At 40.3% G+C, this 16287-nt stretch overlaps 1 protein-coding gene across 7 annotated transcripts in view; it reads left to right on the top strand.

Moving 5' to 3' along the window:
- dnmt3ab (DNA (cytosine-5-)-methyltransferase 3 alpha b) overlaps window positions 1-16287 on the top strand; it is a 50428-nt gene that overhangs the window by 22081 nt on the left and 12060 nt on the right. For 2 of the 7 annotated variants that reach the window (XM_084392565.1, XM_084392564.1), the window contains exons 5-11: window positions 1638-1684; window positions 2194-2340; window positions 11295-11636; window positions 12489-12647; window positions 13243-13350; window positions 13499-13655; window positions 14720-14869. In XM_084392565.1, coding sequence (XP_084248691.1) covers window positions 1638-1684; window positions 2194-2340; window positions 11295-11636; window positions 12489-12647; window positions 13243-13350; window positions 13499-13655; window positions 14720-14869 — 1110 coding nt within the window. Of the gene's footprint in view, window positions 1-1637; window positions 1685-2193; window positions 2341-4901; window positions 5187-5262; window positions 5278-5363; window positions 5379-11294; window positions 11637-12488; window positions 12648-13242; window positions 13351-13498; window positions 13656-14719; window positions 14870-16287 lie in introns of those variants that run through there. The other 5 variants (XM_084392567.1, XM_084392566.1, XM_084392568.1 and 2 more) reach the window with 4 other exon arrangements.

Here is a 16287-nt window from a genome sequence, read left to right as displayed (position 1 = left end):
AGACACAATGAGACACATTTGACCATGAATTCATGCATTGTTTCAGAATCAAACCCATGTCTTTGGCACTGTTTTTCTACTGTTTGAACTATAGGAATACACAACACAGTGTCGAAAGTTGTGTATCTAAATGTGTAGGGCTGTATAATTTGTGTATGATGCAATATTTCAGACAGACAGCTAAAGCATGATATGCTAATTAAAACACCATCACTAATAATGTAAAAACTGAAAACGTATGTATAGCCTACTGTGAATACAAAGTCTAATATAATATATATATATATATATATATATAACAAATATAAACATAGTTTATGGTGTTGGTTGGATGGGGGCTCTCCCGCAGCAAAAACAGAGTTGAATTTCAGAGATGTCAAAACCGCTATGATAATGAGTCAAAGTCATTGTTGGCTAGTTTCAATGTTGACGCCACGTCATATCCTGCATTTTTTTTATTGACTTTGACAGTTTGCAATAATTTAATTTGTGTGTAAGAGTATAATTACAATTTATTTTGTTGTTAGGAGTCTATGAAAGTGCTGACCATTACAAAAATGAAGCTATTTAAACCTTTTGGAAGTACTGAAAATAATGAAAGAGTTTATTGATATAAAAAGCAGTGGTCGAGTGATATGGTATTTTCAATGGCTCATTTCGATACTAATGTCTAGAGCAGTGTGGCCGATATAATAACATATGAGTGAGCACTTATTTTATACAATATTTACTCTGAACTGACACTTGGTGGATTTTTATTTTCTTTAACATTTTAAGGGGAACATTTTGAAATGACTTATGGGGCGAGGAGGAGATTTTAAAATTATAGCTAGAGAAAAGTAAAGCTGTTGTGTTGAGATTGGAACCAGAATAGCTTCACAATCATTCAAATATTAGTTATAACCTAAAGTCTCATTCAAAAATCTGACATGCAAAGCACAATTCACAATACACAAATAGTGTGTTCACAACATTGTTTTTGTATTTACATATTGATTCTTAACACTTTTGTTACCATAGATGTTTCTGACAGATTTTAAATCACTAATGCATTTTAAACCATTTCCTCTTTAATCAGTCAATCAGATTTTATGCTTACAGTCCAGCCAATCATAAGTGAGATTGTACAGCTCACATATCCATTACATATGCAGTCACATATGCATTATAGATCTCAGTGGTATTTTTCAAATGGTAATATTTTGGTGCCTCACAAAAAGAAACCATCATACTATGTGTAATTGCATATCGCCCTGTGGCATTTTTCACATTTAGTAACCCAATAGGTCTTTTTGATAGTGATTGACTGACATTAATACTCAGTTTCTAAAGTTCTCATAGGACTTTTATTCAGTAACACAAAGCCCTCAAGATAAAATGGTCCTTCTTTTTGCTTTTCAGCTATTTATTTAAACCCTTTATCAAGTTAATAACTTTGCACACAAATGAGAATAGTTTATTTTGGCAATTTCATGCTTGCTCTTCTACATAGAATCCTTGTGAAACTTTCTGTTGATGCAAAAATATCATTGAGGTCTCATACTGCAGATTGATGAAGACAGATTTCCATTGCGACAAATCCGGACTGTCAGAAACATTTCAGGTAATCGCTTGTTCTTGTGGCTGTTTCCCTCTAGACGTGGAGCACAAGGAAGACGAGGGTGGGGACTCTGCAAAGAATGAGGTAACACTGTCTTCCTGTTGTGTGCCTGTGTGTGATATATGTTTGTACGTTTGCGTGTTTCTGTCTGAAAATTCGACCTTTACCGTTAATCGCTGAAGATCTCAGAAGAAAAATCTTAGGAAGGTGACATTACCATGGATCCTGTTTTTTTTTTCTTCAGCCATTTGATTATGAAAGAAATGGTACACTAATGGTGAACTATCAAATACACTTGGTCCTCTGCTTGAAACGAGGGTCCCTGTTCTCCACTGGTCGTGTCCAGATTGGAGGTTAGAGGGGGAATCTATCTGTCGGGCCGCTCGAACCCTCTCTGCAACGATGAGTTCCCAAGTTTGCCAGTCCCCCACCAGCCCATTCGCAAAACGCTCCAAAATCACTCGCAGACTAACCGCCTTCTTCCTAGCTTTATTAAGGATCGTGCAGATAGATAAGCACACTAAAAGAGGGAGAGACAAAGTCGTTAATTTTTTCTTTTCCTTTTTTTTTTTTGCTTTTGTCCCTTTAAACAGGGAGCTCGCGGGAGGCTCCGCAGGGGTGTGGGCTGGGAAGTCAGCCTCCGTCAAAGACCCATGCCCAGAGTAACCTTCCAGGCCGGTGACCCTTATTACATTAGCAAGAGGACCAGGGAGGAGTTGCTGGCAAAGTGGAAGTTGGAGGTGAGTACCATTGCTCACCACTGTCCCAGAGGAAGAGCGATAGGGAGCCTTTCAGCATTTCTATTATAGCAGGAACGTTTGCCAGGGCGACAGTGTGCCGAATAAACTCTGCGAAAGCCAAGTGTATTTGATGAGTCATTTGATATCACATGAAGGTACCATTTATTTCATGAGACATCTGGCTGCTTCTCACAGTGAAAATCCACTGGTTTCCTCTTTGTGAGCAACCACAGACTTGTCCGTTACGAATGCAGTGAACAATCAGAGGCTGCCTATAAGTAATGGCAGCCCTAATGATTGAGTTTTAAACAGTCTGATTTACAGATGAGTGTTTTTTGTTTTCTTTCAGTTTGATTATTGGCTGATATAAGAGATTTAAAATTTTTTATTTGTAGTAAATATCCAATATTTAATTGTGCATGCATATTTCCTGTATTTTCAGTTTAGCTTCCCATTGACGTAACCTAAAACAGTTTTTTTATTTTATATTTCAATATTATCAACATATCTATATTGGTGTATATCTAGTTCTGATTGACTGAGCATTTTTGTGTAGACAAAGAAAAAAAAGACTGGACACTTGTTGCTCTAGATTAGGACCGGGGCCATACCTAGTATGGTGTGGGGCCTAGTGTGAGTAGAGGATGTGGGGCCCCCTTAAAGGGCTGGGCCTGGTGCGGTTGCAACGGTTGCACAGCCCCTAAGTACGCCCCCAGTTAGGACACTGTACTGTTGTATTGTAACACTTATTGATCTACTTTACTGACTGTAGTGTCGGCAGCCATATCACCCTGTAGCTCAAGACTGGTTCCCCACTGAAGCTAAGCAGGGCAGTACCTGGATGAGAGACCTCCTGGGAAAACTAGGTTGCTCCTGGAAGAGGTGTTAGTGAGGCCAGCAGGGGGTGCTTACACTGTTGTCTGTGTGGGTCCTAACAGCCCAGTATAGTGACGGGGACGCTATACTGTCAAAGAGCACCGTCCTTCGGATGAGACGTTAAACCGAGGTCCTGACTCTCTGTGGTCATTAAAAATCCCAGGATGTCCTGTTGAAAAAAGAGTAGTTTTGTAACCCCGGCATCCTGGCCAGATTTGTCCATTGGCCTGTGTCCATCATCATGGCCTTCAAAACAAACCCCAATATATACTGATTGGCTTCATTACTCCGTCTCCTCTGTTCTGTGCGCGGTATGGCGCGGTATGGCTGCCATCGCATCATCCAGGTGGATGCTGCACATTGGTGGTGGTTGAGGAGATTCCCCCCTTCCATGTGTAAAGCGCCTTTTCAGTAAGAAAATCAAAGGTTATATATCATAATTAATATTTTTTTTTTTAGATCAGTTGTCTTGTGCCATGGTGAATCTGTATACACGTTACAACCACGTGCAGGGCTGAAATTGTTGTGATGTGTCTTGACTTAAAGATGAAGTGATTCATTTGTTTGCTCCACTAGTGGGACCAAAACAGGTTTTCTGAAGCCTTTGGTTTTGGAGCCTTAAGGTCCATTCACACCATGAACGATAACCGAAAAGATAACTATATTAGCATCTACACCAACAGATGATAGCGTTCAGTTTATTATAAACATCTCCTGCTTTAAATGCTCAAGCTTTTTAAAGCCAGGTGGATTCTGATTGGCTGTCAAAGGTTTTTAGGGTTCATCAACTGTGGACTTTTTTTTTTTTTATGGTTATAGTTATTGTTAAAGTTAGCGTTCTTAATATGAACATGCCTTTACTGAGAGGTGTGGGGGTACAAAAAAGGTTGGGAAACACTGATCAGTAATTTATCCTTCAGTTATTACCCACCGCTATCGCGACGCTCAAGTACCATTGCAGGTGCAGGTTGTTGACAGTTTTCCTAATGGCACTGTGCTATATTGTGAGAACTGCTCTGTTACATAACGCTCTTTTTCCTCGGTAACTAAAGGAGGCCAACCAATCGACATCGAGCTCCCCCCGCCCTCTTCTTTTCTCTGCCCCTCTCCACACTGTGTTTGAGGATAAGCCATAAAAGTGTCAGAGATCCCAGAAATACGACCAAATTAGCCGGACACACAGTTGTCTCGTGAGTGGACGTTGTAAAATTCCAGAGAGATGGGCGTTTCGCATTCTTCACGGAGAGAGCTGGAATCCTCCGTCAGGAGCCTGGGAATTTTCTTTTTCTCTGAATAGGCACATTGTGGATGAGCGCAGATCGTAACATGTCATAGCTATGTTTGCTCTATAAAGGTCTATACAGTCATGTTGTCTCGAAGCGCTTTTCATCGGACTCAACAATGCAGCAGGAAACCCTTTTGAAAGGGGCCTTGACATGTTTCCTTCCTCTGCCTACGAGGCCTGAGCCGCATACAGTCAGCAGAGCTTTGTTAGCGTAGAAGAGGGGGGTATAAAACCAAGCTTTCACTTTCTTTGAGCCAGGGGGATCATGTCTCTCTCTCTTTTTTTTAATAAGTACCCAACGCTACAGTAGATTCCTCTTTCCCACCCCCATCCAGTTCCCTTCACTCCTCCCCCTCTCCCCTCACTACTCTCTCTGCAGTGGAAATGAACTCCGTACTATGGATATACGGGTGAAGATGAGGTTTACAGCGAATTTCCAGCGCTGCTTGCAAGACAGCCTCCTGGACAGCAGCCAAAATTCTGCAAGTCCTCTCTAGCCAACCAGAATTCCTGTTGGGAACCACCTGACCCTGAATTCCCAGACAAAGAAATGTTCATGCTTTCTGGGATTTTTTTCCTCTTTTTTTTTGTTTTTTTTGAAGCGGTCTCCACTGAGCCAAGAGTGGGGCAAGAAAAAAAGCGACTCACACGTTGGATTTAAAGTGCCGAGTGCAGGCGTGTATGGGTAGGTCGGCTGGCTTGTTTGTTGTTGATAGCGCAGGGGACAGTGTGCATGTCTGAGTAGACTTGCTGGAGGAGGAATATGCTGACTTCAGGTATTTCCAGGAGACTTGTTACGGACCATCTGCCCCGGGTAGCTTAAAGGAAACCCTTCTCTTTAAACCCAGAGTGCCGGACCGGGCTAAAAACATTGCAAGTACAAGACAAAATAGTTTGCTTAAAAAGGTTGTTTTTCTAGCCTGTATGTTATCACAGTAGGATTGCAGATAGCTGAATGTATTTCCTGTTTTACTACCTCTTGCAGGATGTTGTGCATAGGGCATATCTTTGGCTTTGTGCACGTATACTTGGTTTTTAATAGTACTGTGATCTGACAGTGGTTTTTTGTGGTTATTTATAGTCGGGTTGGAGAGAGACGTAGCATGTTTTAGCTCAAACTAATGCTTTAGGAGTTATATAAAAGGGAAGTTTTGCTTTTGAGCTTGAAAACAAAGAACAAATGCTTTTTTCCATCTGTCAGATTTGGGTCGGCACCGTAAACACGTAAAACTGGCTGCAGTTGTGGCTTGTGTTGAAACGGAAATGCTGTGTGTGTCTTTTTAAGGGTATGCAAATATGAATGAACCGAGTGAACCCACGAACCGCGTGTGATTAGTGCGCTGCCAGCTCTCGCTCGTACTCTTGAGTCAAGGCTGCACAGACTGAAACAGGCAGACTTTTACACTTCAGCTTTTGACGATTACTTTGCAATCTTAAGGAAATTACAGATTTAAGACTGAAATCATTTTGAGCAACTTGGAAGTGAACAAATAAAGAGAAGCCTTTAAAAAGATTTGAACAATAAGGCACTTGCATTAAAACTCTTTTAGCATGCCTGACCTCTGCTGCATTGCTAATAACCAGATTCTTTAAAGGACCCAGCACAATCGCAAACTAAAATGCATCCTCTATTCTCCGGACTTGGGAGGCTAAAAAGTGAACAGCCTTTGTTCAATAGCTCACAAAGTCACATCAAAATAAATGCGATTGTCACACAGTGGCGATAGCCATTCATCCCCTGCCTGTTGGAATTTCAGTGTGCACTGCTGTGCCGGCAGCATTTGAAGTGAATTAATTCCTCATATTGTTCAAAGTTTAAGAGAAACATCATTTATTAGTTCGAAAACAGTTTCCAGATTGATTCCCCATCAGTTGTGTTCGAAAAGCTTGGCTTTTTACACTTAAATATAATACACATAAATATATTTTTTAGAATTGTTTTATATATAATATAATTATTATAATATTTGATAACTTTTTACACTGCATGCGGTGTGACAATACAGACTTGTTTATCATTTTCAACCCAAACTAATGCTTCCAAGACTATCATTCTTGCAATGTTGGATTTACCACATTCATTCTTGCTAAAAAACAACAACTCTTATCTTTGTTAGCCAGCTTGATAAGATTAGCCTGTTGACATATTTATATCAGCACAATTTGCAACGACAATATTAATTTTGCCACAGAAAACCAAACTTTTAAATTTGTAAGACCTAAACGTACATGTCAACAAACGTGTGACATAGGCTCTGTTTACCTGGTACCTGGTATTAAGATGCATCTTGGTCAATCGGATCACAGGTAGACGAGGGAGACACATACCCATTTACACTTTGTGTTTTAATCCGTCACTTTTGTCCACTTTCAACCAGTTCTTTCCTGATTTCTTCGAGGGGAGGGTCTATGGGCGAGTAAATATATGTTTTTTTCAGATCTTTCAATCTAATGGACAAAATAAGCTTGCGCAATTTAGATATGAACGCATCCGAAGACGACGGAGAGCAGCAGCTTTCATTTACGTTCTGATAGCTGCAAGACCACGCTGAACTCTGTGAGTGCATGTTAGAAATCAGGAACGGTGAGAGAACATTGTGCTCGGTGCGTTTTTCGTCTTCAAACCAAACTTGGGGCTTCAATCGACAAAGTTTAAATCCTGTCTGGCTAGCGCGCTTCCCATAATTTTTTACACTTTAGGACAGTAGGTGGAGAGTAGGTGGTCTTTTGCTTCTGTTCGAACACATTCGACCACGTGAGCGTTTACACTACGAAGTACGAAAGCAATCAAGTCAAATGGGTTTTCGACTACCTCTGGAAGTAGTCAAAAGTGTACAAGCTCAAAACATTTTAGATTTCCACTCCGATCGACCAAAACGCATCTTAATACCAGGGGTAAGCAGGGCCATAGTGACAATGCAGCTGACCCGAAACTCTCTCACACTGGCCTCAGGCAGTCCTTATAGTGAGCCCTGTGTGTCATAAAAGAATATTGTTTAAGTAATGCTGTCTTTTCATGGCTAGTCATATGAAGGTGAGGTCTTAAATACAGGCATCCATCTGCATTAGTTGATCGTGGAATTGGCTTGTACTTGAAATGTCATGGTATATAAATAATTACAATAAGGTTGGAAAAATGGAATTTGCCAGAGGAGCTTGGTTAGTAAAGAGGCTTGGTTGATCATTGTAATGTGGAGAGAAGCTTAAGGCCATGGGTGTTTCCTTTCAGATATTGGTAGTGCTCCTAAAGACCGTGCTATACTATAATACAGCACACCAGTTTCAACATAGAGCTTAAAAAACACTTTATCACAACGTTACCCTTCTCAGCATTCAGTACTGCTCAATATGTATAAGAGTTGAAACTAAAAAGGTTTGCTTATCACTTAGTACTGTAAGTTTCTATATTATTCTCTGTTGTGTTCTTTTGCTTAAGTTAAAGTTTTAAAGATAGCATTACAGTACATTCACATTTTTAGTCCCATAGTGGCTTAACAGTAAGTTTTCTTGGTGCTGATGTAGAAAATTAAAAGTCAGAGATTTAAATCTCATTACTTCAGTGGCTGGAGGGTATGTGAGAGATGGTTAACAAAATGTAAGACTAGTACTAGTTTCAAAAACAATTTCTGACAATATCTGTTTTTAATCTACTATTTCCTATTTGTTTCTCTATCTAGTGGATTGCCATACAGCAAACTAGGCCGTCAAATAGGAAACTTCTGTTTTTAGAATTGTTAATAATCGTAATTTTTAATAAATGTATTAAAATAGTATAGTAGTATGTATTGTACAATAGTACAACTTCTTTTAATAGTTGCTGTTTGTTGTGTTTTGTCTTCGCAGTATCATATATTACTTTATTCTATACTTGTGCACAACAACCTTGCTCTCACTTGTGAATGACATACTGCTTATATATGTTGTTATTCCTGAGCTGGGCTGTGTGTTTGTGGCCGACAAAGACTGTAAAGTACTGTACTCCTGGAACCCTCCCCCTTTCCTTGCTTCTCATCTCCCCTTTCCTCAATTTCAAGAGCCAGACTCGCTACAGTGAGGCCCCTGAAGAGGGGCATTTACAGCTGGGGGAAAAAAAAGCACGTCCAGAAGCAAATCTCCACTTATAGCCGCAGTGCTTTCCTCTCCTCCCCCAGTTTTAGGGGAGTCAGTTTTCTATTGATATTTTCATTTTTAAAAAATATATAAATAACCTTTTCCATCCCCCAGTGTTGACATTCTTCTCTCCCACTCACTGTACAATTTGATACACAATAGTTGCCTGCAGTATTGGCCGCCTCTGTCAGTTTCGAAATTCTTGGGGTATCTATGATAGCTTTGACAACGTAAGGCGTAGATAGTAAGAAGTTATGTGTCTGTTTTATATAAAAAGCAGGTGTTTTTATCATTCTCCATTCACATAGTTCAGCTCATTGTGTGGAATGTAAATTGTGTACATTTAGAGTGAACAGAGCCGCAAGCATGTGAGATGAAATCAGTCATGGGTAGCTCAAGAATTTCTTTTACTTAGATAATAGTTCAGATTTCAATTTTATTCTGATTTAATCCCATTTATATGCTTGGCTTCAAATGATTGGACTAAGATTACATCAATGTTAAATCAGGCCACTGGTATATGACAGAAAATCTTATGTACATATTATAGATAACTGTAACAGTAGACATCACGATATAGTAGTGTTTGATGGAAATTCAATGCAACAATGATTATATATATTGAATAACCATTACAATAGTGTCTAGTATTGCATACTCTAGTTATTTAAATACTTTTTAAATTAAAAGTACTGCATTCATTAAAAAAAACAAGTGAATGAAAATAGTGTAACAGTCTTGCCCTCTGATAGCCCCATAAATATATCTAATATACGGTATAAACGGTGTAGCAGCATTTAAACACTTTTATCATTGCGTGGTATGTAACAGTGGGTGTCAACTTTTGTGCCTCTGAGGTCCCCCATTGTCGAAGTCAATATTTGTAGGCGCCTCTGCACAGCCTGTGATATATGTACTTGTAAATCTGTTGAAATGAAAAGGTGCTTATTTTCAAATATTTTTATTTTAAAAAGTACTTACCAGCTAATTAATAGTGATTAACAATTTAAACGTCAAAACATTGTTCTTTTAAACAAAAAATAAATAAATTGTTTACAAGTTTAAAAGTTTTTTGGATCCATTTGTAACAACAGACATTCTTTACATCTTTGTAAAAAAAAAGTTATACATTTTATATAATCCATTTTCCATATTGCTACCACTCTGACTGCTACCACTTTGTTTGTGTAAATGAGCAACTGTCAAATCTATCTAGTTCAATAAAGCATGGGGTCCCCCAAGGCTCTGTGTTACGTCCTCTGTAGTTTTCCTTGTACAGGCTTCCTCTAGACTAGAGGACATCAGGAAACACGGAATTAGCTTTCTAATTGTTATGCTGATGTCACAGCTTTATATTTCCTCTATTCCACATTCTCAGTTGTTGTTTTAAGGACATTGAAGACTGGACAGCAATTTTCTTTTTTTAAATACTGACAAAAACGCTTGTATTCATTGGACCAGACACTATAAATATCGCGGCTCAAATACAATCTGCGTCTAAATGGATGTTGTGATTTGTCCTTTAAAATGCACATTTCCAGAGTTTATAGAACAGTATTCTTCAACTTTAGAAACATTTGCTAAGTTGCGAAACATGCGTTACTTGTTTGCTTTGAAACAACTTGTTTGTATTATGAAAAGCGCTAAACATATTTTAAAAATGACTATTTTAAGACATCTTGCAGCTCCCTTGGAAGTTTACTTAGGCTCGGTTGAGAACCACTGGTATATACAGTGCCATTGTACCGCCCAGTCCTGCAGAGATAAATACATGCTCATTTGCACAAAATGGCTTGCATAGTGCATACATTTAAATACTCTTTCCACCATCAACCGCTGTCAAAGATAAACAGCCTGGCACATATGGCCCAGCTCATCGAAGCAGCCAGTGAAGCCATACAGATATTTATATACTACAGTGGGGCTTCTTGATTTGTGGCCACATGTTTCTACTCCACACCATCATACTGTCTATTCATGCACACTCATGAGCTCTTGGCTCCAGAGCCCTTCTCCCCCTTTTGCGGGCTTATATGAATGTATAGCCACCATAATGGAGGGAGTTAGCTAAAGAGAGACATAGGGAGAGCTTTCTGGGGACGGATCCAACCGTTTTCTCTGCACACAGACACACACATGGGCGACTCTGCCAGGTTCACGTGTGTGTGAGTGTAATTGGAGATGGAGTCGGACCCCAGCAGCAGAGAAAGTACAGCTGTGAAAGAGATTCACGTGCGAGTGAGAGAGAACGAGAGGACGAGAGAGGTGCAGCTGTTGGGGATTTGCTGTGAGCTGCTTAAGTCATGGCTTGGCTCGTGTCCTCTGTTTTTGACCTAATAGCTTATAGTCAGGTTGGACAAACTCGCTGAACTCTCCAGCGCGCATCAATCACAGCCACGGGGGGAGCACTCATTGTTACGAAGTGATCGCAAACAGCATTCACTGCAATGAAAAGGGGACTGTTTTCACAGGTTTCTGCCACTTATCACACTCAAAGGGGCGGCACTTGTGCTTTATCAAGAGGATGGGGATATTTGTGTTGGCACGTGGGATTAAAGAACTGTAAACAAACTGAACAGTCATCATTACTCAAGCGCTGAACTGTACTATTCTCAGGAAAGCCACTGCTGTTCTGTGTGCTTTACCTCCTCCTCTTCCTGTCCCGCTGTTCCCTACGTTGCAGGCAGAGAAGAAGGCGAAACTGGTGTCTGTGATAAACTCAATGGAGGACCATGGCGAGGTAGAGTCGGAGCCCCAAAAAGACAGCTCCATAATCACCGTCCCACTGCTTTTTCCTCCACCAACGCCGCCAATGCAGCAGCAACCGCTACAGCCTCAAGCTCAACCTCAGACCAACATCAAACCCCAGCCTTCTCCTCAGAAGCAACCTCCACCATTCCAACAGCAGCAGCAGCAGCCTACGGATCCAGCCTCTCCAACTGTTGCCACCACCCCAGAGCCCGTTTCTATAGGGGATGGAGACAAGACCTTATCCAAGTCCGCTGACACAGAGTCAGAGTACGAGGTACGAGCTTCCTCATCATCATCATTGTGGCTTAGGGTTGATCATTTTGAAATAGTATGCTGTAGATCTTCTATGGTTTGTGTAGTTCGTTCTGCAATTGTGGCTTATTTGGTTAGCCGGATAAGTTCCAGGATAAACGTCACATTTTCTGTTGTTCAAAGAAAGTGTATTTAGTTTCATTATCAAAGCAGAAATGTAACTTTTGACAGTGACACCTGCTTGCTGATAGGCAATTTATTCTCTGAGAAATCCCAGGATTAGGCCAAGTTGTCCTGGAACTTGTGTGGCTAACCAGATTTGAAAGCCAGGTTTAAACAATCGGGTCTGTCTTTTGCTGAAGGGTTTGTTTCATTTGTTGATTGGGAGTAATTTGAAACTATACTAAAACTATCTTCTTGCCCATAAGGTGTGGTCACATTAGAGAAGTTTCTGCAAAATTTTGTGGGCAAAAGTATCTACAGATGATGCACAATGTGAACCCTTTGCAAAATCTGCATGTGGATATCTTTCACCCTCACCACCCACACAGTCATTTGCAGAACAACGGTAAATGTGACCTTTAGACTCAAGGTTCAAAAGCACCTTGTGAGGATGGATACACCAGCATCTCAGCACAACAACTGCTGTTAAAGTGGCAGGATTCAGGGTTGCCCATTTATAGCAATCACCAAAGAGTTATTATACAGACTGAAAGTCAAGACAGTACAAAATAAATAAAAATACATTAATTAAAGAGAAATTAAAAGACAATGCAAAAGACAAAGGTTAGGTTATGAACAGTACACATTTTATTGTATTTATGTGAAGTGATCGAAATAACAAGTGGATCCCTTTTGTGGTTGTATGTTGCAGGATGGCCGAGGTTTCGGCATTGGTGAGCTTGTGTGGGGAAAGTTACGAGGATTCTCCTGGTGGCCTGGACGGATTGTATCCTGGTTGATGACTGGACGTAGCCGGGCGGCCGAAGGCACCAGATGGGTCATGTGGTTTGGTGACGGCAAGTTTTCTGTGGTAAGTTTGTATTTGTGGCAGAAGGTATAAAACAAGTTCATACTGTAAGAAATTGTTGTCTGCCTCGACCCAGATTCCACTCCAAAAGATATTTTAGAATGAGCTCATCCCCAAAATGGCTTAATTATCATAGAGATGAAAGAAAGTCAAGTTATATTGTTTCTTCACCATTTGGGTTGATCACATCCTGAACAAATGCTAGTCAATTGTAGAATGGGACTGGGTGTGGGACACAGAGAACCTTCTCAGACAATGGGGTGTCACAAATTCATTAACATACACACCACAACTTCATTTACATTAAGAACAGGATAAAAGGTTTAAGATTTGGATGTTCTGGGTTCATTTCTGACGCCGGTGAACCCAAGGTGCTTCGTGTACCTTGCCACTGCTATTGCTGTAATAAACTTCATTTTTGAGATCTTGGACGTCCACATCACTTTTTCTTACAATACTTAATGGGATGAGTTTAAATTTCAGGAAACAATGCAAGTTCAAGTTTACGCAAATATAATTTTTTTCTCTGGTACTCAACATTATGCTACCATTGCTGTTGAGAGAGGTTGTATTGTTGTGTTTTAATATTTTCTGGTAGGTCTGTGTTGAGAAACTGTTGCCTTTGAGTTCCTTCACCAACGCCTTTCACCAGCCAACCTACAATAAACAACCAATGTATAAGAAAGCCATCTTTGAGGTGCTACAGGTAGGAATTCATTTGTGGTACATGTTTAAGTAATAAACAAAGCTCTTTGTCTCTAGGTGATTGTTCCCTAGTATATTGTATTCCATATTAATATCTCAGATTAGCATAAATGTATCTAACAATTTTTTTTGAATGCCCTTCCTTGCAGGCAGCCAGCACTAGAGCAGGCAAAACCTTCCTCACATGCCTGGAGAGTGACGATACTGACACTTCTAAGTCAGTAGACATGCAAAACAAACAGATGATTGAATGGGCCATGACGGGATTTCAACCCACAGGACCTAAAGGTTTAGAGCCGCCTGAAGGTAAGACTGCTGCGGTTTCTTTTTGATATACATATATCTGCTTGCTTTGCAAAGGAAAATGTCAAGTTTGTTTAAAGGGATGGTTTGTCCAGAAATGAAAATTCTGTCATTTACTCACTCTCATGTGCTGCCGTTTGTTCAGTGGGACACAAACAGAGACTTCAGTGGTACACAAACTTATAGAATTTTCATGTATCTCTATTATAATGACAATTCTTAGTGACAAAATTTGTTAAGCTCCAAAAAACAAAACAAAAAAACACAAAAAGCACCATGAAAGTGTTCCCATCTTCTGATTTCCACATATACCTTTTTTTGTGAGAATCAGAATAAAATTTAAGCCGTTATCACTTCCCCTCCAGTAAACTGTTAACTCAAGAACCACTGTGAATGAATCGCAGATAGAACATGAGAACTGGATCAGTGATTGAATCGTTCATTTGAGCCTGTTCTTCTCATTAAGCCAGTTGATGGGGTTCGCAAACTGATTTGTTCCCAACTCAATGACTCAATGATTGGGTCGAGAGCTCACTTGAGGGGAAGGTTATCAGTGATTCATGAATTCAATTTCTGCATGTTCCTCCTACAAAGCTCAATATGGCTTCAGAAGGCTTGGAATATAGTGAACGAAAAGGTTTATGAACCTTTTTTGGTGTTATATTTTTGGTGTTGCTGACAGTCGTGGTCACTATGAATTGTCATTGAATGGAAAAGAGATGCATGCTGATTCTTTAAAATATCACGTTTTGTTAATTCATTTTTCTCAAGTTTCTCCATGCTGTAATAGTTTCAGTGAGTTCATCTTTTCTTTGTTTTTAACCAGAAATGTGCAATCTGGTGAGATTTCAGATGGACACAGTTCCTCGATTCAGTGATTTTTGAGAATTTGGGCTTTTAAGTGCACTTGTTTATCCCTTAAGCCTGTACACATGTCAGTCCTCCAGGAATTAAGCTTGTAAGAAAATACTGGTGAAATCTATACAATCTTGACCTCTGGACATTTACATAGACACACCACATAATCCATTAACGAATAGCTATATGTACCATTGTGCCTTTTTCAGAGGAGCGTAACCCCTACAAGGAAGTTTATCCAGAGATGTGGGTGGAGCCGGAGGCGGCGGCCTATACGCCCCCACCAGCAAAAAAGCCCCGCAAGAGCACAGCCACAGAGAAACCCAAGGTCAAAGACATCATCGACGAGCGGACTCGAGGTGAGCTCTCTCACTGAAGGAGGTCAGCGAGTTCAAAGAGTTCCTCACTCATAAACACACACCCACACATGCTAAATCAGGATTAGCACTCTCATCTGCTCAGCCGGCAGAGTAAACACAGAAGGGTGTGTCTGGAACTATGACAGGGGTCTCGGCTAATCCTACACGTTTTGTATTGAAATATGGCACATGTTCAAACATAGCTTTTGCAGATACAACTTTTACCTGCATATTATCGTTTTGTTATTGTTATAATAAGAAAATGTATGCCCATGTTTTAAGGCAGGAAAACCTAGCAGTAGTAATAAAGAGAGGAGCTATTAAATCAGCATGGAGCTTTATTAACCAATCAAATAAGAGGTAAACTGGAGCAGACTTGCACCATCTCCTTTGTGGGTTACATAAAGTCAAGAGTTTCACTCCACTTGGAACAATTCAGTAGTTCATACAAATGTTTTTTTATTTCTCTTTAGTTCTTTTAAGGTGACATGGTTACTGTCACATTGTTAGTCTGTTTTGATTTCGGTCTTTGTCTGACTCTGTGTTCTGTCAATTAGTTCAGTTCTGTCTTTCTCCGCCCCCTGCCTGTTTGTTTCTATGATGTTTGTTTGATTGATTGTTAGTTTAGTTCAGGTGTGCCTTGTTTATTTGCTCTTCAGTTCTGTCTATGGCTGCGTTTACACTTGGCATTAAAATGCGACCTGTATCCGGATGTTGTCCACATACACATTGACAAGACAAGTGTAAACGCGCTTCTGGTTCGGACTCGGAGGTTGTCGAGGACGCGTTGTGATCGGATCTCAGTGTAATGTAAACGCAATCCAGCCATCGTGTCTACATTCACAGGTTGACGTCACACAAAACCCTGCCCACTGTCATTATTCCCCCTCCTCTCTCCAGGAATTGCTGCACGTAGCTGTGTGGTTTTGCGATACAGTCTAGTGCGAAGTACATCGCAAATATACTGACATGTTTGCCTTCGCAGTTCTCACCCGAAAGTTGCAGAACCATTCATTTTCTGTAAAGAACGCACATTTTTCCCACCACAGCTGGCAACGTTCTCGGACCCATACGTTTCTCTGTACCGTTTCCATTACGGCATCTATCCACATTATTAGTACTTGCAGCCTCTTCATCCTCCTCATTTTGCGGGATTTGTAAAATGTCCCCCGACTGAAAACTGTTTTTAAAAGAAAACCCACCGCTTCAGGTCGACTTTGCACCGGAGCCATCCGTTTTTGTTTTTTTCATGGGAATACGAGATCCGATCTGTTATCCAGACACAGAAGCCACTTGATGTGTACAGGTGTAAACGCACCGTGTCCTGATTGGCTTATGATCCGATTTGTTAGATCGGATCACGGCGATCGCATGTTAATGCCAAGTGTAAACACAGCCTATGTAAACCCTGTGTTCTG

Source organism: Rutilus rutilus, assembly GCF_951802725.1.
Source record: "Rutilus rutilus genome assembly, chromosome: 21".
Lineage (NCBI taxonomy): Eukaryota > Metazoa > Chordata > Actinopteri > Cypriniformes > Leuciscidae > Rutilus > Rutilus rutilus.
Note: the sequence above shows the minus strand (reverse complement) of the source record. Positions and strands in the feature narration are given on the sequence as shown.